The 23,435-nt window shown below is 44.3% G+C and overlaps 3 protein-coding genes across 3 annotated transcripts in view; 1 reads left to right on the top strand and 2 right to left on the bottom strand.

Moving 5' to 3' along the window:
* Positions 1 to 1,692: 1,692 nt before the first annotated feature.
* LOC147010666 (protein FAM200A-like) lies at positions 1,693 to 2,550 on the bottom strand. The gene is made up of 2 exons (XM_085859008.1): positions 2,083 to 2,550; positions 1,693 to 1,989 (listed from the first exon to the last, which is right to left on the bottom strand). Exons 1-2 carry the CDS (start codon positions 2,548 to 2,550, stop codon positions 1,693 to 1,695), a joined length of 765 nt encoding a protein of 254 aa, XP_085715134.1.
* On the bottom strand, positions 2,550 to 3,401 carry LOC147010665 (zinc finger BED domain-containing protein 5-like). Its single transcript, XM_085859007.1, has one exon. The coding sequence runs from the start codon at positions 3,399 to 3,401 to the stop codon at positions 2,550 to 2,552; it is 852 nt and encodes a 283-aa protein (XP_085715133.1).
* Positions 3,402 to 19,790: 16,389 nt separating this feature from the next.
* Positions 19,791 to 23,435, top strand: part of LOC147010663 (uncharacterized) — a 77,729-nt gene continuing 74,084 nt past the window's right edge. The window contains exons 1-2 of the mRNA XM_085859838.1: positions 19,791 to 19,965; positions 21,736 to 21,879. Of these exons, the coding sequence (XP_085715964.1) occupies positions 21,761 to 21,879 (119 nt within the window). The 5' untranslated portion in view covers positions 19,791 to 19,965; positions 21,736 to 21,760. The remainder of the gene's footprint in view (positions 19,966 to 21,735; positions 21,880 to 23,435) is intronic.

The raw sequence follows: 23,435 nt of genomic DNA, 5'->3' as shown, positions 1-23,435 counted from the left end.
CATTGGAGTCATCAGAAGGAACCCAAACAAGCAACAAGTGAAGCTGAAGTGATCAGGAGGAACCTGGATAGGATTCACATTTCAGCTGCTACTCCTCCACCCTCAAACCCAGACAGACACAGCTAAGTGAGCCTTTAAAAAAAAAAAAAGGAAAAAGAGCCCAGATCAAAAAATAAAATAATAATTTTACCTGTGAGACCGTGTGCCCGATCAAGTTGAAATTTAAAACATGTATTCCACATCAAAAATGAGTGCCAGCTTGCTGGTATACTGTGTCGGAGCGGCGACCCGTCCAGGATTGTGCCCACTAGCCAAGGAGACTGCGAAAGCAGCACCAACACTGCACAGAGTATGATCCCAATGTCCTCCCTCTTCTCATATCACCATGTTCTGCTTCAGCTGCATTATTTAATTAATTTTAAATTTAATAATTTTGTGTGTATATCTATCTATCTATCTATCTATCTATCTATAATTCCAGCAATCTCTGTGTGTCTGTCTGTGTGTGTGTGTGTGTGTGTGTGTGTGTGTGTGTGTGTGTGTGTGTGTGTGTGTGTGTGTGTGTGTGTGTGTGGGTGTGTGTGTGTGTGTGTGTGTGTGTGTGTGTGTGTGTGTGTGTGTGTGTGTGTGTGTGTGTGTGTGCGACCCCCGTTACTCGACAACCACCGGTCCGATCTAATTGAAACTTGCCAGGTATATTGCTGGGGCCCTGTGGATGTGCCTTTTCAAGGTCTGATATTAATCGGAAAACCGGTTCCCAAGTTATGGCCATTTATTGGCCAACCAATGACAGGACACGGTGCTATGACGTCACGATTGAAGTCACAATAAAAAAGATTTTTTTTTTTTGCACGTTACAGGCATGTGAGAGCGAAGGAACAGCCTGTGTGGTTGTTGTTTGTGGCACGCGGTTTGAAAGTTTTTTTTTAAGTTTTTATTTGCACGTACCGCCATGTACTGGTATCTTCAAGACGCCTTGAGTAAGGTGTATCTTCCAGCTTGGCATGTCGTATCTTCTTTTTTCGTCCTCGTTTTTATTGAGGGTTGAATATTTTTGTGTGGAATATTTTTAAGCTGGAAGAAATGCTGTGATAATACACGGTAGTCAGGTAGTGGGAATGAGAGAACGATCGAGAGGGATTCGAGAGAAGAGTTGCGACGTAAGTGAAGAAGAAGAATAAGAAGAGGAAGAAGAAGACTGTGGTGGAGTCTGCGGGCCTACGGGGAAGGGCATGGTGGTGTGGGAGTGGTCGGAGTGGTCATCGTATCTGCAAGGGATATAAGGTGTGCGCGCCGCCTGAGGCGTCGTAGGAATGCAGTAGTCGAACGCGGCTTGTGCGTGTGCATACGTAATAAAGGAGAGCCGCCGGGCAGAGTACGCCCGCGCTCGCGCTTGTGCAACGCAGCCCAGCTCGACTGTTCCTCCGCTCGTGTCTGCCTGCTAAGCACCTTCCATTCAGTACATTACAAAGACGAAGAGTGGTGTGTTGGATGAAGCATGGATTCGTGTTCCCAGGACACGAACAGCCCATGGCCCCGGCCCCCCCCCACATTTAGGGGCCCCCCACAATCATTGTGCCCACGGCCCCCCACATGGTGAATCCGGCCCGGGGTCGAGGTAGTACCGGATTTAGGGGTGGCCAGGTAGGGCCATGGCCCCGGGCCCCCCCCACATTTAGGGGCCCCCCACAATCATTGTGCCCACGGCCCCCCACATGGTGAATCCGGCCCGGGGTCGAGGCGATTGCGCGCCTTGGTTTTGATGACCGTCAGCACCGAAAAGCCTTGCTCGCACAGATACGTGGTCGCAAACGGGAGCAGAACATTCATGACTTCGCCGCCGATTATGGGCTTTTCTTTCTTGACCGCAGTCCAGAACACTCCAAGTGACGCTTTGGCGTAGAGTTGTAGATGGAACTCGTCGTGATGCAGCTCGATGAACTCTTCCTGCAGTCCATGGACATCCTCAGACAGGTCGTCAACCTCAGCCTGGAACAGATTCCTGATCCAGTGCTGGGACGCCAGATCTCTGTCCGGGATTTAGCGATCGAACTCGGTGATCAGGTTCTCCAAATGGTTCACCAGGACGGGCTTGAGCGCTCCAATCTCGTTGTTCTCCCACTCCTCCAAGTACTCGTTCAATGACGGAAACGCCGCTGTTCTTCCGCGCTCCAGTTTTCCCTTCCAGAGCAGCAGCTTTTCCTTGAAGGCCGACAGTTTCTCAGAGAGCGTGATGATGTTTTGATCCCTGCCTTGCATGGATGTGTTCAGTTCGTTCACTGAGGTGAAGACGTCGTTGAGGTAGCAGACTTTGAGCATCCGGGGCTTCTCGTGGAACCGGATGGCATGTCGATGGTTCTTCTCGTTGAGGAATATCTGCAGCTCTGTTCGTAGCTCCACTACACGACGCAGGACCTTGCCGCGGGAGAGCCATCTCACACTGGAGTAGAGGAGGAGATGTTGGAATTCAGACCCGAAGTCAACACACATCTTCTCGAACAGACAAGAGTTCACGGCGCTGGCTTTGACAAAGTTGACAACCTCCTGCATCACTGCCGAAAGATCCGGCAACATATTGCGCAGCAAAGGTTCTCGTGATGCAAAAGGCAGTAGAAAATTCCGACGTTCGGATTGACTTGCTTGACTCGCGCAGTGAATCCCTGTCGAACACCAAGCATCGCGGGAGCGCCGTCGGTGCACAGGCTGACACTGTTTTCCCAGCTCAGGCCTTCTTGTTGGAAGTTGTCCACAACGTTGAAGATATCGGCGCCAGTTGTCGTCGTTTTCATGGGCGTGCAGAATAGAAATTCTTCCTCGAGGTCCATCTCACCCTCGTACCTCCCGAAAATCATGAGCTGGGCGTCATTTCCGACATCCATCGACTCATCGAGTTGGTAGCTCCATTTTCCTGCCTTCTTCATGCGGGCCACCACTTGGTCCTTTATATCGAGCAAAAGGTCGACGATGCGGCTGCGAATCGTGTTGTCGGATAGCGAGATGGACTGCATTTTCTTGGCCGCGTCGTCACCGCAGACGAGTCTGGCCATGTCCATGGCTGCGGGCTTGACGAGCCGTTCGCCGATCGTGTGCGGCTTCATCTTCCTTGCGATGCGCTGCACGACGAGGTAGGATGCCAGCATGGCTTGCTTGGCGGCCAAAAGCGCTGTATTTGTCGCCGGCTCAAACCGGCTCCGCTTCAGAGCCGCTTTTCGGCGCTCGAAAAACTCACGATCCTTGTTGACGTGCTTCGTCGCCAGATGCCTCTTCAGTTTGTTTTCCTTCAGCGATTCGTTCGACAGCACTTCGAGGCACAACACACATTGTGGCTTCACAGAACCACGATCACTGATAGAAGTGAAGCCCACATCCAAAAATGCTTGCTTGTAGGAATGCTTTGCCATCCTGCAAAACGAAATAGGTGACTAGATCAGTTAGTGGAGTCAGTGTCAAGGCAAACTGACACAAAACACGCAACGCAATGTGGAGCAGAAAACTGCGCTGCAAGGCAGATCACACAAAACAGCGTCTCGACTTGTCGGTCAGCCAATGTGAAGTGACCGGACTGAGTTCGTCACCTCACAAAATTACTTCGGTTGCAGAGAGAGCGAGTAATTGGAAAGGCGAGCTGGCGAAATGATTGGCCTGCAGTTAACCGTTTTGGGCGGGTACAAAGTACTGAACGGTACTGAACGGCAAGAGTAGGTAGAAACGGAAGTGTCGCTGCACCTCGGGCTGAATTATCGAGTGGAACGGTACCAAACGGCACTGTCCTACGATGTGGCGTTTGCGCGATTGCCTTTTACCCGCTTGATTTATATAAAAAAAAATTTTGCCGGGGTCCTCGGACCCATTTTTGGACCCTTCGCAACCCACGTTTGGGTCGCGACCCATAGTTTGGGAAACACTACACTGGAGGGTGAAGTTCGATGAAATCAAGGCCAGATTAGAAAGTTTGTCCACCATCATCATTCTGGGAAAAATTACATGTGAAGGGCTTGAAAGATGCCGGAAAGCTGCCCTTGCTGTGGCTGTACCAACCGAAGGAGGAGAAACAATGGAATTTCATTTCATAAGTGAGTAATGTCACAGAGTACACAACGTCACAGAGTACACAACGTCACAGAGTACACAACGTCAGAGTACAGTAGTACACAACGTCACAGAGTACACAACGTCACAGAGTACACAACGTCACAGAGTACACAACGTCAGAGAGTACACAACATCAGAGAGTACATAACGTCAGAGAGTACACAACATCACAGAGTACACAACGCCAAACGATGAGTAGTTGCAATAACTATATACGATATATATATATATATATATATATATATATATATATATATATATATATATATATATATATATATATATATATATATATATATTGTTGCGGTCATGGGTACCAGTTTGTCACTCAGGGGGATTAATCCTCGGTAGAGCCGGACCTGGGGCCACCGCTCACAATTAACGTTGTGGTTCGGTGGGTTGTTTTAAAACCACGAACGCCACCCAGTCAACCACAAGTTCCAGTGTCCGCCATCTAATTATTCCATTTAACTCGAGGTCACGTGGTTACCTGAGCGGGGAGCGTGCCCTCGGCAAAGCACCAATATTATCTGATTAGATTTTAATTAGGGCGGCCGAGTGTTTTAACCGCTGGTGCGTGCCGACTATTTTTGGTCAAATCTGTGGTAATTACCTCCCAGTCTATCTCGGTTCGGACTATGCCAGACCAATGAAGGAAAGGACAAACACTGACAGATTGGAAATCGACAAATAATTTATTAATAATAAAATAAATAAATAAAAAGAACTTTTTATTTGCTGAGGGAAATAAAGAATTTCAAAGCAGAATCAATCAAAATGCCAGGAAAGGGGGAAAAGAGCAGAAGCTTAACGGGGGGTTGACTTACTTACAGCTAAACACAGACAAGGGTACCCAACGGACCATTCAGGGGGAGGGGAGGGGGAGAAAATCATCTCGCTCACCAGAAAGTCGTCCGTGAAGCAAAAACGTTCTGAAATCCATGCGTGCGTGTCACGTCCGTCGCCAGCACCCAGCTTTGTCGTACAGCCTCTCGCGGGGCAGCCTTGAACGCGGGGCAGCCAGTCCACACACTCGCTTGCCGAAGCTCTGGGCAGGACGAACCATCTCGCTGTTGGCGCTGGCCAGACACCCACACGCGCGCTTCCTTCTCCTCTTTTGCGTGCATACACCTGCTTCTTGCTCGCTTCTCTCTCGTACCTCTTTCATTCACGCTTTTTTATTATCTCAAAACGTATCTCTTTCTCTTCAGAACATATCGCTTTCGCTTTTTCCCCACTCTCAATACGTATCTCCTCACAGAACGTCTCTCTCACTTCAGAATGTCCCTCTTTCGCCTTTTCCTCTCCGAACATCTTTCCTCACAGAACGTCTTTTTATATCTTCGGGGCGTCACGACACGGTGCCGTCCGCTCCAAGCTCACCCCACTCCACTGTGGCACGGTTACCACAATGACCCGTGCGCTCTCAAAGAAGGTGGGCGTCGGAGCTCACGAAAGAATGCTGCTGAAGAAAAACGAGGGTGGGCTTCAGAGCTCGTGAAAGAAATGTGTGTAAACGTGTCTGTCATTAAGAAAAAAAAAGCTTCCCATAAGAGACGGGATCTATTCTTTACCCTTCTCAACGCATCACATTTAAGAACCCATTAGACATGGGGATGGGGCTAATCTGAACTTGAATTTAAGGAAATAACTGTGAGGACCTGGATGTGTGGATGCATTCATCAGACCGGATTCTAAAATCCGTAACAATATATATATATATATATATATATATATATATATATATATATATATATATATATATATATTTATTTATATATATTTATATATATATATATATATATATATATATATATATATATATATATATATATATATATATATATATATATATATATATATTACAATTGAATTCTAGCTTTAGTTTCCCATCCCCTTCTGGGCCAACACACACAGCACCAGGGGCACTGACTATTTCAGCTATATCCATTTATTCCCACAGACGTGATGGCTGCATTAAAGCAAGATGTCATCCTCAAATTGAAGATAAATACGTAAGTTTCCCCCTTCGTCTTTAACTTTAACTTTTCTGTGTTGAATACTGCACATGTGTTGCCTTCCAGATGTTTCATATTGTTGGAGAAGCCAAACGGGCGACTTCAAAACCCCTTGACCTTTAAATCGCAGCCCCTACCTCGTCATGAGTCATGACCATGGCCACACCTGCACCATGTGACGTCCACCCTTAACTGGCATTGGGAGCCCCCTGTGTTCTGAGTCCTTGTGACTTCTCTTATAATTTTCATGAATCGCACACGAGCACCGTGGATTTGGGTGGTGGAGGGTATATGGACTGTGCAAGCAATGAAATTAGAGCCAGTTGATCTCACGGTTTCATATCAGGACTAGGTCAGCTGATTGTCAGTGGCACAGTTAATTTCACGCTCATGGACACTGGATCTTGATGCCTGCCTGCACGCACTGTGCCTCGCACTGGCAAGTTTTCATGACATGCAAAAGGTAAAATTCCCATGAAAATTTGGAACTGCATTTGGCACTGCAAAAATTTTTTCAGATTTATTCCCTCCACCACCGAAGGTGAAGGAGGTCATGTTTTCACCCCTTTTATGTCTGTTTGTCTGTCTGTTTGTTTGTTTGTGTGCAGGATATCTCAAAAAGTTGTGGATGGATTCAGATGAAACGTGGTGGACATGTTGGGTGTATGACAAGTAAAAATTGATTCGATTTTGGTGAATATCCGGATCTGATAATTTTTTAAGTGATTCTTCACCATTGCGAGATAGGGCCAAAAACGATATATTGCACGATATCTGAAAAAGTTGTGGATGGATTCGGACGAAACTTGGTGGACAGGTTAGGTGTGTCGCAAGGACGAATTGAATCAATTTTAGTGAAGATCCGAATCTGGATCTGGATACGAGAATTATTTAATTTCTAAAGTGATTCTTCACCATTGCCCAATCTGTTCTCGTGGATCAGGTATTGCGTGGCGGAAGTATGTGCTTTACCGAGTGCCTTTCTAGTTTAATTTGCAGCATGCATCACCAGTCTCACCGAAATCTTATGCCGAGATTGACGTCATGCTGACTCTCCACAGTGCCCAATACCATCCAATTATCACAGAGATCTGCAACAGCATGCTTGGTAGCACCTGTTTGAAAAAAAAAACATCAAACTCTGCACGTATTGCCTTTGATAGCATGACATTGCCTGATAGCATTGTCTGATAGCATTGCCTGATAGCACCATATCATTATAGCATGATAGCATTGATTGATATTGCCTCCACATTACATCACTGATGTAACTTCCTTTGCCATCCAGTTGGATGACAAAATTAAGATACTTGCTCTTAACAACCTTGGAACATCGAGGTTATTGATAGCAAGGTACAAGTCACGGAATTCATGGAATCGATGTGATGTGGAAACGCCAATTCCATTAGTTGTGTCACTGGTTGCAAAGACTTCTTGTTACTCTGCACGCACGAGAAGCAAAAAGCAGGGTAAAGCAATTGGTTCGCCTTGTCTGTCTGTCTACAAACATCAGTTTATGATTGAGGAACAACTCAACTTCAATTTAATATTATATTTTGAACATGAATGAGAAAAGGAATCTGTGGTTTAGCCGTACTTTGGCTCTGAATTTGTCCCGATCGCACATGCGCAGAGAGAAGTGAGATAATTTTTCCTCTCTGCCTGTCTGGCAGTCAAACAATTTTCAAAATCCTTCCAAAGAGGAAACTTACTGTCTTTAAGGACGTTATAAAGGACACAAACAACAGGCATGAAGAACTAATGTAGTCTAACTAAAATATGCAATTTGGTGTCTGTCTGATTTTTTTGACCGTGATACATTCGGTGGTTACTTATCCAATTGCAACCAAACTTGACAGGAGGATGAATGGTCCATTAAAAGTATGGACCTCTTTCAATAACCATGGTCTGAAGGGTCACATGATGGAAGTTGTAGAGATTTAACTTGCTCCCTTCCCCCAAGGGGGTGTTCCACCTTGGGGGGAGTCCGTGTTAAGGTGTATAGCAGTGTTGAGATGGCTAATGGTGGCGTTCTTCCAAGGCCACTTCTCGTAACAAAAATAACAACACTCATTATAATAGCATAAATAATATTATCGTTATTACAAAACAATATCGCCCCTTCCCAAGGGAATTTTGTGACGCGCGATAATGCTCCCACCCTGACACCCTCACAGAAGTAAATTAACTTTTTGGGAGTTTGGAATGGTGAGGCACGATTCCCAAATCTCCGTCATCAGGATTATGATTGAGTGATAAATTATGTCACTCTAACAGGAGAATGATTTAGTGACATTATCAGGCATGATGGGCTGAATGGCCTCCAATTTTGTCTGTTTTCCTTATGTCATGCATGGTCTGATTCTTTCAATAGGACTTTCGGTTCTGGGTTTGGAGCGTTGGCAGGTCTCCTTCGGGGCTCCCTGCTGACTATCTCAAAGTTAAGTTTCCGGTCATTATCTGTCCCGTTTAAACTGTTTATTTTCTGACCTATATGTTACTGTGTGTTCCCAGTTCGGTTTTGTTTCAAAAATTGTGCTATTTTGTGAGATTTCGTCGAACTTGTCTTACTGGGTGCTTGAGGCCTATCCTTGAGGCTTGAGGCCAACCCTTTGTTCCCCTCTGTGTACGATCGTGTTTATTTGTTTTTTCTCCCCATTATCTTCAATTTCTATCTTTCCCACTTTCTTAACGTCCCCCATCCCTCCCAGCTAATCATTATTTCTTATCTTAAATTAAAAAAAAAAAAAAAAAACGCTATCTTTCTCCGATTCTTCTTCCTCCTCGATTTTTATTTATTTATTTATTTTTTCTACAACACTTCCATGACCTAATCTGTTGAAAACTCTCTCAAACATTAATAATAATAACAAAAATGATCTCTTATAATGCTTCATCTTCCTCTTTCACACGTGTGGTACTCTTTACTGCATCATAATGCACTACTCTTCTCCTATTTAAACAGACTGCTCTCAATTCGACCTCTCCTTCATACCTTGCCTAAAAAATCCAACTGTTACAGCATTTCTTCTCTCCATTCTCTGAATTCGCCTTTATTGCATCCCTCAAGAAATGTGTTTAACCGCTTAACTGACCTAAAACTTAAAAAAACCCCAGTTTGCTATGAATGTTCGCTTTCCATCAACCATTCTTTTTTTCCAACTTCAGCGCCAACTCACCCCTCAATCTCACTCTCAAAGCAACCATCCCAATCTTCTCCCTCCAAGCCTCCCTCTCACCTCTCTCAAAAACTCCCCTCACCTTTCTACCACCTTTCTCCCACCATTCATCCCCCTCACTCATCCTTCCCAAAGTTGCCCCCCCTCCCATCCACAAAGCTTCCTCCTACTGTCCTCTCACCTCCATCTCTTCACTCCACCTCCTCAAATGCTCAACTGCCTTCTTCCCCCCTCTCTTCTCCCCCCTCTCGCCAGCACCACAGAGCCTTTTCTCCTCCTCATTCTGCAATCCCCCACACTCTTTCAACAACCCTCCTTACCTCCCCCCTCATCCCTTGTCCTACCCTCCCCTCCCCCCTCACCCCCTGCACCCAAAGCCTCTTCATTAAAAGTATGGACCTCAAATATCCGGGGCCTTCGCTCAAACCTTTCAGATCTTTCCATACAGGTTGCCACTGACAAACAAGACATAATCTGCCTAACAGAAACTTTCCTCCCCCAAGACGTGTCTGACCCAAGTGTCTCTCCCTGGTTACTCCCTCTTCCGGTTTGACAGACCTGAGCCTCGCCCTGGTGGAGGAGTTGCTCTCTTCATAAAAGACTCTATTCCTCACTCTCCATGCACTGCCCTCACTCCCCCACACCCCCAGGAATACCTCTGGCTACGGCTTCCCTTCCACTCCCATCTCATGTTTGTATGTATACTGCACCGTCCACCTCACAGTGATGACTCCATCTACACCTCACCATCCAAAAACATGGACCAACTTCTATCTTCTCATCCAAACGCTCTCTTCCTCTTATGTGGTGACTTCAATTGTCATCATGCCAGTTGGATAGGTGTGGGTATCTCTCTCACCTGTCATGGCACCTCAGCAAAAGCTTTCTGCGACTCATTGGGACTGACTCAATCGGTCAACTTCCCAACCCGGATCTCAACCAATGGTACTCTTCTGATCTGATCTGACCCGGATCTCTTCTGGATCTGATTTTGACAAATTTCCCTGATAATATCTGCTGCTCTAACTCCGCTCCAATTGGTTCTTCTGACCACGTCCTTGTCAAAGTGGACATCTCTCTGGCTATTATCAGAGAACCACGTCACCGCCGTCGAGTCTGGCATTTCACTCAAGCCGACTGGCAGGGTCTCCAAGCAGCCCTCAAACTTATAGACTGGTCTCCTATCGCTACTTTCTCCAACATCAACTCGTCCTGGGAATTCTTTCAAAGAAACTTGCTCTCCCTCATGCACAGATTTATCCCCGCTCGTCTTCAGTTGTCCTACTCTTTCTCTCGCCCTTGGTTCACTGAAGCTTGTGGTGAAGCAGTTGTCCTGAAACAACTTGCCTTTGCCTCATGGAAAGCAAACCCAAATGAGGGGAATCTCAGTTCCTTCCATAAAGCTCGGAACAAGTGTGTATCTACCCTCAGGAGAGCCAGAAAACAACATCTTTCTCATCTCAAGTCTGAACTTTCAAACCTCTCTCCCTCCTCAAAATCCTGGTGGCATCTAATCAAATCTGTTTCTGGTGTATGTTCCCCCTCCATCCCCTCCCTTACCTCAAATGGCCGCACTGCTGATACCACTCATGAAAAAGCTCAATGCCTAAACTCGGTGTTTGCAGCTAAATCTTGTGTCCAAAACCCATCACTTTCTCTACCCACCTTACCCAGTCGCACCCAACTGTCCCTGGGCTCTGTGTTCTTTTCTCCTAACAAGGTGGAGAGTTTGCTGTCAAACCTCGACTCAGATTCTACAACCGGTCCAGACGGCATCAGCCCACGTGTCCTCAAAGCCTGCTCTTCTGCTCTTGCTCACCCTCTCTCTGTTCTATTCACCCTCTCATTTGCTCAAGGTCATCTGCCATCTGCTTGGAAATCAGCAAACATCACTGCCCTGCACAAAGAGGTGCAAAAACAGATCCCTTCAACTGCAGACCAATCAGCCTTCTCCCAATCATCAGCAAAGTTATGGAATCCATCATCGCTTCAGACATCAAATCCTTCCTCTTCTCCAATGGCTTGATTTCTGATCATCAATTTGGTTTCAGACCAGGTCGCTCTACAATGGATATGCTGCTTCTGCTCTCCCCACAATGGATGGAAGCCCACAATCCCAGACAGGAAATCCGAGCCGTATCCCTGGACATATCACGTGCTTTTGACACAGTCTGGCACCCTGCCCTACTCACCAAACTCTCTTCCTATGGTATCCAAGGCCATCTCCACTCATGGTTCGCAGACTTCCTCTCCTGTCGCAGTCACCGTGTGGCCCTAAATGGAGTTCTTTCATCCCCCCTTCCTGTCCAGGCTGGAGTTCCTCAAGGTAGCGTTCTGGGCCCTGTTCTTTTTCTGGTTTCATCAATGATCTCTCCGACTCTCTGGAAAATCATCTATATCTCTTTGCTGATGACTCCACCCTCTGCCGTACCATCGGTCATCCCTCAGACCGGCAAGTAGCAGCTTCTTCACTCACTGCAGATCTGGATAAAATCACAAACTGGTCCAACACGTGGAACATGTCTTTCAATCCAGACAAATCTCACACTCTCACTATGTCTCTTCGAAAGGACCATTTAGAAAACCCCCCCACCCACTTTCTCAACAATCCTCTGGAAGAAGTCCTTTCTTTCAAGCTTCTCGGTCTCACTATCTGCCATGACCTTTCCTGGGAAAGCCACATTTCAAACCTCGCCTCCAAAGCCAGTCGCCGACTGGGATTCCTCCGTCGCGCAAAGTCCTTCCTCAGCCCACCTGAGCTCCTGACCACTTACAAAGCTTTTGTCCGCAGCCTGATGGAGTACTGCTCTCCCCTCGGGGCTGGTGCTCCTGCCTCCCACCTTTCTCGGCTTCACGCTGTAGAAACCAAGGCATTTCGGATCATTGGCATCTCCTGCAATGAGGCTGAGTCTTTGGGCCTCTCACTCAATCACCGCAGGTTGGTCGGTGGTCTTTCTGTCTTCTACAGTCTCCTCTCCAGCCTCGCCCCCACCCCCCCTTTGCTCTCTCTGAGATTTGTCCCCACCAGATTTCCGCAGGGCGCTCAAGTCCGCCAACAACCCCCTTCTGGTAAAACTACCAAAATCACGGATCACTGCTCACCTTCACTCTTTCATTCCTCTTTTTCCCCGCCTTTGGAATAAACTTCCTCACTCTATTCTTTCCCATTCTTCCCTTCAGGCTTTCAAAACAGCTGTTCCACACCACCTCTTATCTTCCCCCATCCAAATCCTCGATCTTTTCTACCCCCGGTAATCCACCCAAGCCCACTTCCTTCAATTCCCCTGCTTTCCTTCCTGAAAGTCCCTGTAATGTCCATCTTCTATCCCCCATGTTCCCCGTCCCATCCCTCTCCCTTCCACAGATCTAATATCTCTGTTCCCCACTGTTTTGTCCTTCCCACTCCCTCCCCTCGTCTCATGCCCCCCTTGATGTGCGTAGTGTGTTAGCTCTCATACGAGCCTCGACAAGGTATACAAAAAAAACCTGATCGAACATGTTATAATGTCATGTTTGGTCTGATTCTTTCAATAACCTGATCGAACATGTTATAATGTCATGCATGGTCTGATTCTTTCAATAACCTGATCGAACGTGTTGTAATGTCATACATGGTTTGATTCTTTCAATAACCGGATCTAACATGCTATAATGTCATGTATGGTCTGATTCTTTCAATAACCGGATCTAACATGCTATAATGTCATGCATGGTCTGATTCTTTCAATAACCGGATCTAACATGCTATAATGTCATGCATGGTCTGATTCTTTCAATAACCTGATCTAACATGTTATAATGTCATGCATGGTCTGATTCTTTCAATAACCTGATCTAACATGTTATAATGTCATGCATGGTCTGATTCTTTCAATAACCTGATCTAACATGTTATAATGTCATGCATGGTCTGATTCTTTCAATAACCTGATCGAACATGTTATAATGTCATGCATGGTCTGATTCTTTCAATAACCTGATCTAACATGTTATAATGTCATGCATGGTCTGATTCTTTCAATAACCTGATCGAACGTGTTATAATTTCATGCATGGACTGATTCTTTCAATAACCTGATCAAACGTGTTATAATGTCATGCATGGTCTGATTCTTTCAATAACCTGATCTAACATGTTATAATGTCATGCATGGTCTGATTCTTTCAATTACCTGATCTAAGATGTTATCATGTCATGCATGGTCTGATTCTTTCAATAACCTGATCTAACATGTTATAATGTCATGCATGGTCTGATTCTTTCAATAACCTGATCTAACATGTTATAATGTCATGCATGGTGTGATTCTTTCAATAACCTGATCGAACGTGTTATAATTTCATGCATGGACTGATTCTTTCAATAACCTGATCAAACGTGTTGTAATGTCATGCATGGTCTGATTCTTTCAATAACCTGATCTAACATGTTATAATGTCATGCATGGTCTGATTCTTTCAATTACCTGATCTAAGATGTTATCATGTCATGCATGGTCTGATTCTTTCAATAACCTGATCTAACATGTTATAATGTCATGCATGGTCTGATTCTTTCAATTACCTGATCTAAGATGTTATCATGTCATGCATGGTCTGATTCTTTCAATAACCTGATCAAACGTGTTATAATGTCATGCATGGTCTGATTCTTTCAATAACCTGATCTAACATGTTATAATGTCATGCATGGTCTGATTCTTTCAATAACCTGATCTAACATGTTATAATGTCATGCATGGTCTGATTCTTTCAATAACCTGATCTAACATGTTATAATGTCATGCATGGTCTGATTCTTTCAATAACCTGATCGAACGTGTTATAATTTCATGCATGGACTGATTCTTTCAATAACCTGATCTAACATGTTATAATGTCATGCATGGTCTGATTCTTTCAATAACCTGATCGAACATGTTATAATGTCATGCATGGTCTGATTCTTTCAATAACCTGATCTAACATGTTATAATGTCATGCATGGTCTGATTCTTTCAATAACCTGATCGAACGTGTTATAATTTCATGCATGGACTGATTCTTTCAATAACCTGATCAAACGTGTTATAATGTCATGCATGGTCTGATTCTTTCAATAACCTGATCTAACATGTTATAATGTCATGCATGGTCTGATTCTTTCAATTACCTGATCTAAGATGTTATCATGTCATGCATGGTCTGATTCTTTCAATAACCTGATCGACCGTGTTTTGTCATGCACAGTCTATATAGCCTGGTGTTGGCTTGGTGGTTATGGTTGCGGCTTGGGATCCTAGGGTCCTGAGTTCAAGACCTGTTGGCTGCTGAATTAATACACCAGGGGGTTGACTCAGCCTGTCATCCTCCCAAGGTCAATGAAAGGAGTACCAGTGTGTACTGGTTGAGGGGCACTGCATCAGCGACACAGTCTCACTTCCAAGAAATAATAGCTACCCTGGCAGCTAAGCTGCTATACCCCTAAAAGAAGAAGAAGATGCACAGTCTGGTCCTTCCAATTTACAAGGAAATCCAACACAGGTGGAGGCCATTCAGCCCACCATGCCTGTGCGAACACCACACCAACCCATCTACACAAGATCCAAGGAAGAAAATGTAAAAAGTGTTTTTAATTAATGAAATTAATTTTCGTTTGTTTGTTTCTTTAAATTTTTTTTATTATTTTTTTGTAGTTTTTGTTTTATTTTTTCTTGCCCTCAGGGGAGGGGGCATGGGCTTGGTTAAAAACACACAACCACACAACTCCCCTTGACAAGACCCCCACCAATAGCGCTCCGTACATATGCATGCAATCACCCATCAATGCTCAAACTACCTAAAAGTTCTATCAACATCCCCATACCCCTCTATCTCCATAACTTCCAGGTACCTATCTAATTCTAATTTAAACATATCTACTTTTTCTGCTGCCACTACCTTTCCAGGGAGACCATTCCATGCATTAACTACTCTCTGAGTGAAAGTCCCCTGCCTTGCTACCGTCTTAACTCTCCTCTTCTTTACTCTCAGGCTATGGCCCCTGGTTCTGTCACTGTCGACGCTGTCGAGAAGGAGGAGGAACAAGGAGGGAGAGAGACCGAGGAGTGAGGAAGGAGGAGGGAAGCGAGGAGGCATGGGGAAAGGGAAGGTAGCGTGAGGGGAGCACATGGCAAGGCAGTATGAGGAGAGGGTCCGTCCAGACATAACCACTAGCCGAACACGTCCGGAGATAACCATTGTCTGGACATAAACACTGTACATGGTCATAACCACTGTTTGGACATCCAAACGATGGGTATACAAAGGGGGGGTGGAGAGAGAGAGAAGGGTGGGGGAGTGAGAAGGAGTGAGAGAAGGGAAGGCAGTGTGATATGAGGGTAAGGAAAGGTAGTGTGAGGGGAGGGTCTGTCCGAACATAACCACCATCTGGATACTTCCGGAGATAACCACAGTCCGGAAATAACCACCGTCCAGACATGTATGGAGACAACAACTGTCTGGAATAAACACCATCCCGATACGTGCGGAGATATCCACCATCCAGGCATAACCACCGTCCAAATACATTCGCAGAAAGAGAGAGAAAGAGAAAGAAAGAGAGAGATAGATAGAGGTAGAGAGGTGTGGGAGGATGCTGCACTGTATTAGGAGGGGATGGAGCAAGATTGGGACAAAGAGAAGGGTGGGGGTAGTGGGGGTAAGTGAGTTATCGGAGAATATGTTATGCTGTATGAACAACGCGCACACACTTGCACACACACATGATCATCAGGTGACAAGTGGAAAAAAAATTTTGCTCTGTAATTGAGAAAAAATGTTAATACAGCGAACGGCTCAGAAATCGGGTGTTATCAATTGTATTTTGCTTTGAAACTCACGAAGAGAAACCATGTAACCTTTTTAAAGCAAACCGAGTCATATAAAACAACCAATTGCTTTAAAAATAGTCACGAGAATAAAGGAAATTGTGACCCATCATACACTGTTGAGGTTAAAAGTTAAAACCGTCCGTCCGTCAGACCTTCGACAAATACTTCCGACTTCTTCTCTGAAAGAGAAGAGAAGAGAAGAGAGATGAGGGGGGGGGGGTTAGCAAAGATAATTATTAGCAAAGAGTGAGGTAAACATATAAAAGCACACGGAAGGAGCACACAAGCAACAACCACAGCAGCAGCAGCAACAACAACAACTGCATATCATAAAAGATCCTTTTTTTACTTCCGCTATCTGTGATAGATGGAGGTTATGTTTTCACCCCTGTCTGTCTGTCTGTCTTTGTTTGGTTGCCGAAATAGGTGACGCTTATTGTCAGTAATTCTGTCTGTTTGTTTGGATGTTTGTTCGTTTGTCATCAGCATAATTGGTAGTAAACATGGGCGGATTTTGACCAAACTCGGGTGGTAGGTACATCTTATGACCGAGTGCTTTGGAAATTGTGATGGTTGCTGGGGACGCTTTGGTTCCCTAGCAACAGCCGAAAAACATTCAAAATCGGTACCGTTCACGCGAAATCAATTAAGAAAGCCATTATCCCACGTAGGGTTATGAAATTTGGCATGCATAATCTACAGGTGATGCTCTACCAAATATATTCCGTTTTTTTTTGTGATATGTGGAATAGTTTACCCGCAGCGCCCCCTACAAATGGGGTATGCCCGAAAATTGGCGAAAATTGAAGGTCCCCTAGCAACCAGGTGAGTGCATCGATCCGAATGAAACTTTGCAGGTTCATAACACGCAATGAGTGCTGCAACTTTGCCTCAGGACATATTGACCGATATTGCTTAGGTCAGGGGTCAAAGGTCAATTAGTGCAAAAATCGATAATATGCGAGAGCTGGAGGTGCCTTCTCGCCAAATGCTACTCCTCCTCGGGTTATGGTCAGATGGTCATGAAAATTCACACTAATCATCTGGAATACATTGTGCACAAACGATCGAGCCGGATTTTTGATTTATATCTTTGTTCACCCACAGCACCCCCTCGAACTTTGGGGATTTCCGATATCAAACCAAATTTTCGGTACTTTTCATTCAAATTGATACCGAGTCGTTATCAGTAGATGGAACTCGATGAGATTTGGTATGCATAATCTTAAGGTGATTGTCTATCCGCTATTTGACATCCATTTTGTTCTATATCTTATAGTTTCCAAATGGCAACCCTCTCAACTTGGGTGTCCGAGGGCCTTTGAGCATTCCCGCTGAAAATTCAAAGTACACTAGCTCCAAGATGGTTGAACCGAATCGAATGAATCTTTACATGCTTATAGACCGTAATGAGTACTACAACTTTGCTCATTTGCATAATGACCTATCTCGAGTAGGTCAGGGGTCAAAGGTCAATAAGTGCATTTTTCGGGCGAAATTACCATTCAATGCCCCCTTGCTCCTACATGGGTTAACCGATATGAATGAAAGTTCATGGGTACTACAGCTTTGCTTCAGGACATATTGACCTATCTTGGCTAAGTCAGGGGTCAAAGGTCAATGAGTGCATTGTTCGGGCAAAATGACCATTCAAAGCCCCCTTGCTCATACACGGGTTAACCGATTCGATTGCAATTTCGTAAGTACTTAGTACTAGATTAACTCAGATCAGGGGTCAAAGGTCATCGGATGCTCGGCGACCCATGGCCGCCTACCGGCTTGTTTGTTTGTTTGTTTGTCTGCGAGTAGTATATCTCAAAAACTTGTGGACGGGTTTGGACGAAACTTGGTGGACAGGTTGGGTATGTGACAAGGACGAATTGATTTGATTTTGGTGAAGATCTGGATCTGGATCCGAGAATTTTTTAAGTGATTGTTCACTATTGAGAGATGGGGCCAAAAACGACATACAACACAATATCTTAAAAAGTTGTGGAGGGATTATGACAAAACTTGGTGGATGAGTTGGGTGGGTGACTCGTGCAAGTGATTCGATTTTGGTTCAGGATCGGATCCAGATTCGCCTATCAGTGGGATACAAAACGTAAGCTCTTCAGCCTGGAGGAAGTATGCGCTCTATTGAGTAATATTCTAGTTTCTCACGTTTTTCTTCATTGCACAAAATCATTGATAGTCACAGATAGACATGAAATGAGTTCATGAAGTACAACATGCTGTCTCTTGATTAAACTGCACAGCGAAACGGCATCGAGTATTTGTTGAAATACCATGCTATCTTCACTGGTATCACCACCATTGTAATTAGGGGACCAACCATAGGTTTGCCTCCTATTGTTTTTGGAACCTTCAGTATTATTATTATTATTATTATTATTATTATTATTATTATTATTGTGGAAGGTGTCGTGTCGGCACCGCTGCTCTGATTAAGTGTACACTTCGGAAGAATGTTGGGGTGAATGGGAACTGATACATATTGTTTCTGAGTTTTTATTTTGCAATCACCATGGTAACCAGCTTCAATTTAACTGAAAACTTCAAAAGTCTCTGAAAGCACAAATGCTATCGATTTTAATTCTCGTCAGGTTATGATTAAATTATGTCAGGTGAAAAAAAACAAAAAGTATAAGATGACGTCATCAGTGAAGCGGTTTGCCAGCCATGTTCAGGTTAAAAAACAATTTTTCCGATTAACACGAAACATTTTTTTATGGCATCCACACCACTATACAAACTAGAATATGAAATTTCGTATTAATCGGTCACCCGGTCTGGCAATGATAAATAAAACAAAATTGATGATGTCATAGGCGACGCCATCTTGGAGTATCTTTCCATGTTGGTGTGACATTTAAAAATAGATATTTCTCAAGAATCCTGCTCCGATTAGGTCGAAACTTCCCATGGGAACTAATGCCTTCTTTTTTTCTAATCTTGATTTTGCAATCACCATGGCAACCAGCTTGGATTTAAACAAAAATATGAAAACTCTTTTTCTCTCAATCGCAAGTGCGATCGATTTGATTCTTGGCAGGTTAGGATCGACTACCCATGTTGAAAGAGTTTTTTTTGTTTTTTTTTAAGATGAAGTCATCAGTTTTGTCGTTTGGCTGCCATGTTGGATTAAAGGTGAACACATTTTTTAAATCCTCTTCTTCAAAATCGCTCAACCGATGAATGTGAAACTTGGCACGCATGATCTCCTTAGCATGTGATATAACATGTGAAAATTGTGATGTCATAGGTCATGTGGTTTGCCCGGCATGTTGGATTAATGGCAAACCTCTTAAATATCGTCTTCGTCAACGGCGTTCAACTGATTGTTGTGAAACTTGGCATATATAATCAATTAATTACCCCTGGGGAATATTATATATATATATATATATATATATATATATATATATATATATATATATATATATATATATATATATATATATATATATATATATATATATATATATATATACACATATACACACATTCATACTGTTAATGAACGCCTGTACTGCCATACAGGTAACGCATCCTGTCCTTCGGTCAGGTACTCCACGCCGTGTTTTTGCGGTGACGCGTGATGACAGGTGTGCCCACGTGTCTCCCAGCGTACCTTGGATTTCCGTGGAACTCTTGAGTGTGATAAATCAACCGCACCCGGCGATGTGTTTGCCACTCGGTGGGGTGTGTTTGCCACCGCAGTAAGGTGTGCTCGGAGATATGTGCACGTTCTTCTAATCGGGGGGTTTTCAGTTCAAGTGGGAGAAAGTTGGTTTTTGAAACTCTGTTAGCAAGTTAAGGGAGGTAAGTTACTTTTTCATCTATTGAGAAAAGTTTCTGAAAACTTTCCACTGTCCCATATGAGTTTGTGTGTGATTTCTCTGAGCATATAAAGAGTTCAAGACAAGACCCCACTGTCCCCCCCCCTCCTTCCCATCCCTGGAAGTTTGTCCCAGACTTGCAAGTTTAATCGCTCGTACCTTGGTGTAAGTTTACAAGCGACCCATGTTAATGGCTTGTTTGTAATCCTCGATAAGACAAGCCCCAATGCGTTAAACTGAAGTTGGAGGCTTGTCAGGTAAAGGTGTTCGCTGTGACTATAAACCTTCTTTGGAAACTACGTTGGAAAATCATTTCAAAGTCATAAAAAAGGATTTCGTTTTGGGCTCATGTGAATCGTGTACTTCCAATTTTGATTGTATTGGTATGCAGGACTTAAGTTCTTCACGGTTGCCGCATTCACCTGCAAACTGCGGCCCTGGTGATGCGCAGGCTCGGCGTTGCATTGCGGAGCATGCCGCTCGATTGGTGGTATCCCACACTGTCTTTCGGATAAAGGGGAGCGATTTATCACCAAGTACATAATATATCGGTTATAAAGTGAGGATTTCAAAACCTTTCAACCAGTGACGAGGTCAGTTATAATTCACTACTCGAGTAGTTCTTTAATATCCCCAATTATTCCCACCTTCGTGTGGGGTCGGATGGGAGAATTTTTTTGTTTTTTGCCCCAAGGCTTCCACGAACTGGCTGACCAGGCCTGATGTTCGACTGAAAGTGGCACGAGTTTTTAATTTCTTCACGATGCCAGCGATAGCTCGCCTCCTCTTCGTGAAATACACGGTGAGATGTTCAACCTAGAACGACCGACCAGTGCTGACATACGTGGCCTCTGGTGCACCATTCGTTGATTTATACCACTGCGGACGAAACGCCAAGGTGGCAGTTTATAGCTGGGTCAAGATTCAACCCCAGGTTAGATCAGAGATGTCTAACATTGATAGCCTGGAGGAGTGCATACCTCTCGGCTATCCTGCCAGCTGATCCACAACCACTAATAATGTCCTTTAACACGAAAACAAAGATGTCACGATCAACTTTAGCTGCAGTACAAACACGACATGGAGAATGGAGTGCAAGTGCGGCTGTTCCATGATGTTTGTGCAAATGCCGGGAAGATTTTATTAAGAAAATAAAATGTTTTAATATAAATAGAAGTCAATTGATAAACGGCCACACCTGCCAATGCAACCTTGATGTATCAGGTGTGGTTTGCGCAAAAATGACGTGGCTCCTCATTCCATCACGGGCGGTGGTGCAACACCTTTAACCTTAAACAAATAGAAAAGCTGAACATTCTTCCACTGAAGAATTACTTTTGGATTTCACTTTTGCATTCGGTGGTTGTTTTTCGTAACATTTCACATAACCATTTAAACTTTCGTACATTTTAAAGTGGCGTTTGTGGTCCATGAGGTGAGGAGCCGATAGTCTGACAAATGCAATAAAAGTGTTCCTTGTATACCTGTGAAGAGCCTGAAAGTCTTTATTCTTCCTTTGAAATCCACCGAGCTGATCAAATTCTCCATTAATTCGACTGATGTTAAAACATCTGCCAGGATTCCCCACGTTTTGGTCACAAAAAGGAATTTTGGGAGCTTTGTGATGTAATGCCGCATCGGGGTGTCGAAGATGCCACACAACACCTGAGGTCATTCCTCCTGACTCGGTCGCCCATTGTGTTGCTGCTGTGAGAAGTTGACCACTGTGTGTTTTCTCTCCACTTCGGCATAGGTCGGGCCACGGGCCGCCCATTGCCATGATGTCGCAACTGGATTTGTTGGACTTGTGTTTCCTCACCGAGGAAGAGAAGAGAAGCATCAAGCTGGTGTTACAGCGTGACATTGACCTGCAGAACAACGAGAAGAGGAGGCTCCAGTAAGGGCATGAAGCGGACGGAGCATTTTGCTGGTCTTTGAAATTGACTCTTTTTTTTTTTTTTTTGTTATTGTTTTTGTTTGACGTGTCAATGCATGCAGAGGTGTATTTGGGAGAGAGGTGGGAGGAATGAAGGGTTTCTTCTCGTTTTTTTTGTTGTATTCATGATTAGATGTAGAGGCTCATGGAAGAGCGAGAGCAGGATATAGGGAAACAAAATGGAAAGTGAGAAACACCAACAGCAGATGAGAAGTGAGCAGACGAAGGGGAGGTGGGTGGTGGTGGGACAAAGACTCATGGGGGTGAACAAGCTGAAACGCAGCAAGAAGGGAAGGGGAAATTGGGGTTGAAACAAAAAGACTCAGTAGAGCGCATACCTCCGTTAGGTTGAACAGTTTACGTTTTGTATCCCACTGATAGGCCGGATCTGAACCTGAACCAAAATCGAATCGGCTTGTTGTTGTCACCTATCCAATTCATCCACCAAGGTTTGTCACAACTTGTCCACAACGTTTTGAGATATGCTTTAGATAGTTTTTGGCCCAATCTCTCAATGGTGAAGAATCACTTAAAAAAAAGTTAAGCTTTTCGAATCCAGATTTGGATCTTCACCAAAATCGAACAAATTTGTCATGTCAGATACCTAACCTGTCCACAACTTTTTGAAGCATCATGCTCACAGACAAATGGATAGGGGTGAAACTTTCGGTGATGCAGGTAATGCAACAAATGCAAAGAGGAGAGGAAGAGTGGGTGAAAATCACAATAACCTGGAAAAAGGGAGTTCTTGGGAACTGGGTCATTTGGGTGAGAAGAGATCATGAGTTATGGATGAGGGATTACCTGAGGTAGTGGGAAACATGTCTTGAAGCACTGGAGGGAAGAATGGGACTGGGGAAGTTGGTTTCACAGGTGAGAGAAAAAAGGAAATGAGCAAATGTGAGTGGAGGTGAGCACTGAGCCTGGATTTGGAGGTGAAACCAAAACACTTTGGAGCCCATCTTGGAAACATCTGCCCAAGAAAGATCATGGCTGATTGTGAGGCCCAAAAGTTTGAGTAACAACCTCTTCGGGAAGTCGATGGGATGGTTTGCCAGACGGTCGTTTCGGAGAGACTGGGTGAGTGCGACGTATTTGTCGGGGTTGAAAGACATATTCCAAGTGTTGGACCAGCTCCTGATTCTGTCAAGGTCTGCAAGGAGAGAAGAGGCTGCCCACCAGTCTGAACAATGAGAAATGATACAGCAGAGGGTGGAATCATCAGCGAGGCCAAATACACTGCATTGGAGCACTCCAGCCTTGACAAGGAGATATGAGAGGATCCCGTTAAGAGCTACACGCTGGGTTAAATCATTTCACATGTCTGGATACACGAGTTTGTTCCCCTTCCTATCCCCCTACCCCCATCTACCCCCAATATTATATCTTCGTTCAACAACTGTACCAATGATTTTTTAAAATAAAAATTAGCATGCATTATTGTTTCACATTCATGAAACTTGCCATCACTTTTCATGCTTGCAGGATTAGTGAACCCCCTCCCCACCAAAACACAT

Source organism: Eptatretus burgeri, chromosome 16, assembly GCF_056783735.1.
Source record: "Eptatretus burgeri isolate ZD-2024b chromosome 16, Ebu_testis_v1, whole genome shotgun sequence".
NCBI classification, from domain to species: domain Eukaryota; kingdom Metazoa; phylum Chordata; class Myxini; order Myxiniformes; family Myxinidae; genus Eptatretus; species Eptatretus burgeri.
This window is presented reverse-complemented; position numbering and strand designations above follow the sequence as displayed.

What these genes read in the sequence shown, in the direction of transcription:
- LOC147010666 (XM_085859008.1), bottom strand. Translation starts at nt 2,550, where the DNA reads ATGCAGGAGGTTGTCAACTTTGTCAAAGCCAGCGCCGTGAACTCTTGT. An exon ending in GAGCGCTCAAGCCCGTCCTG is followed by an intron (nt 1,990 to 2,082) that starts GTGAACCATTTG and finishes AATCTGTTCCAG; the next exon opens with GCTGAGGTTGACGACCTGTC.
- LOC147010665 (XM_085859007.1), bottom strand. Translation starts at nt 3,401, where the DNA reads ATGGCAAAGCATTCCTACAAGCAAGCATTTTTGGATGTGGGCTTCACT.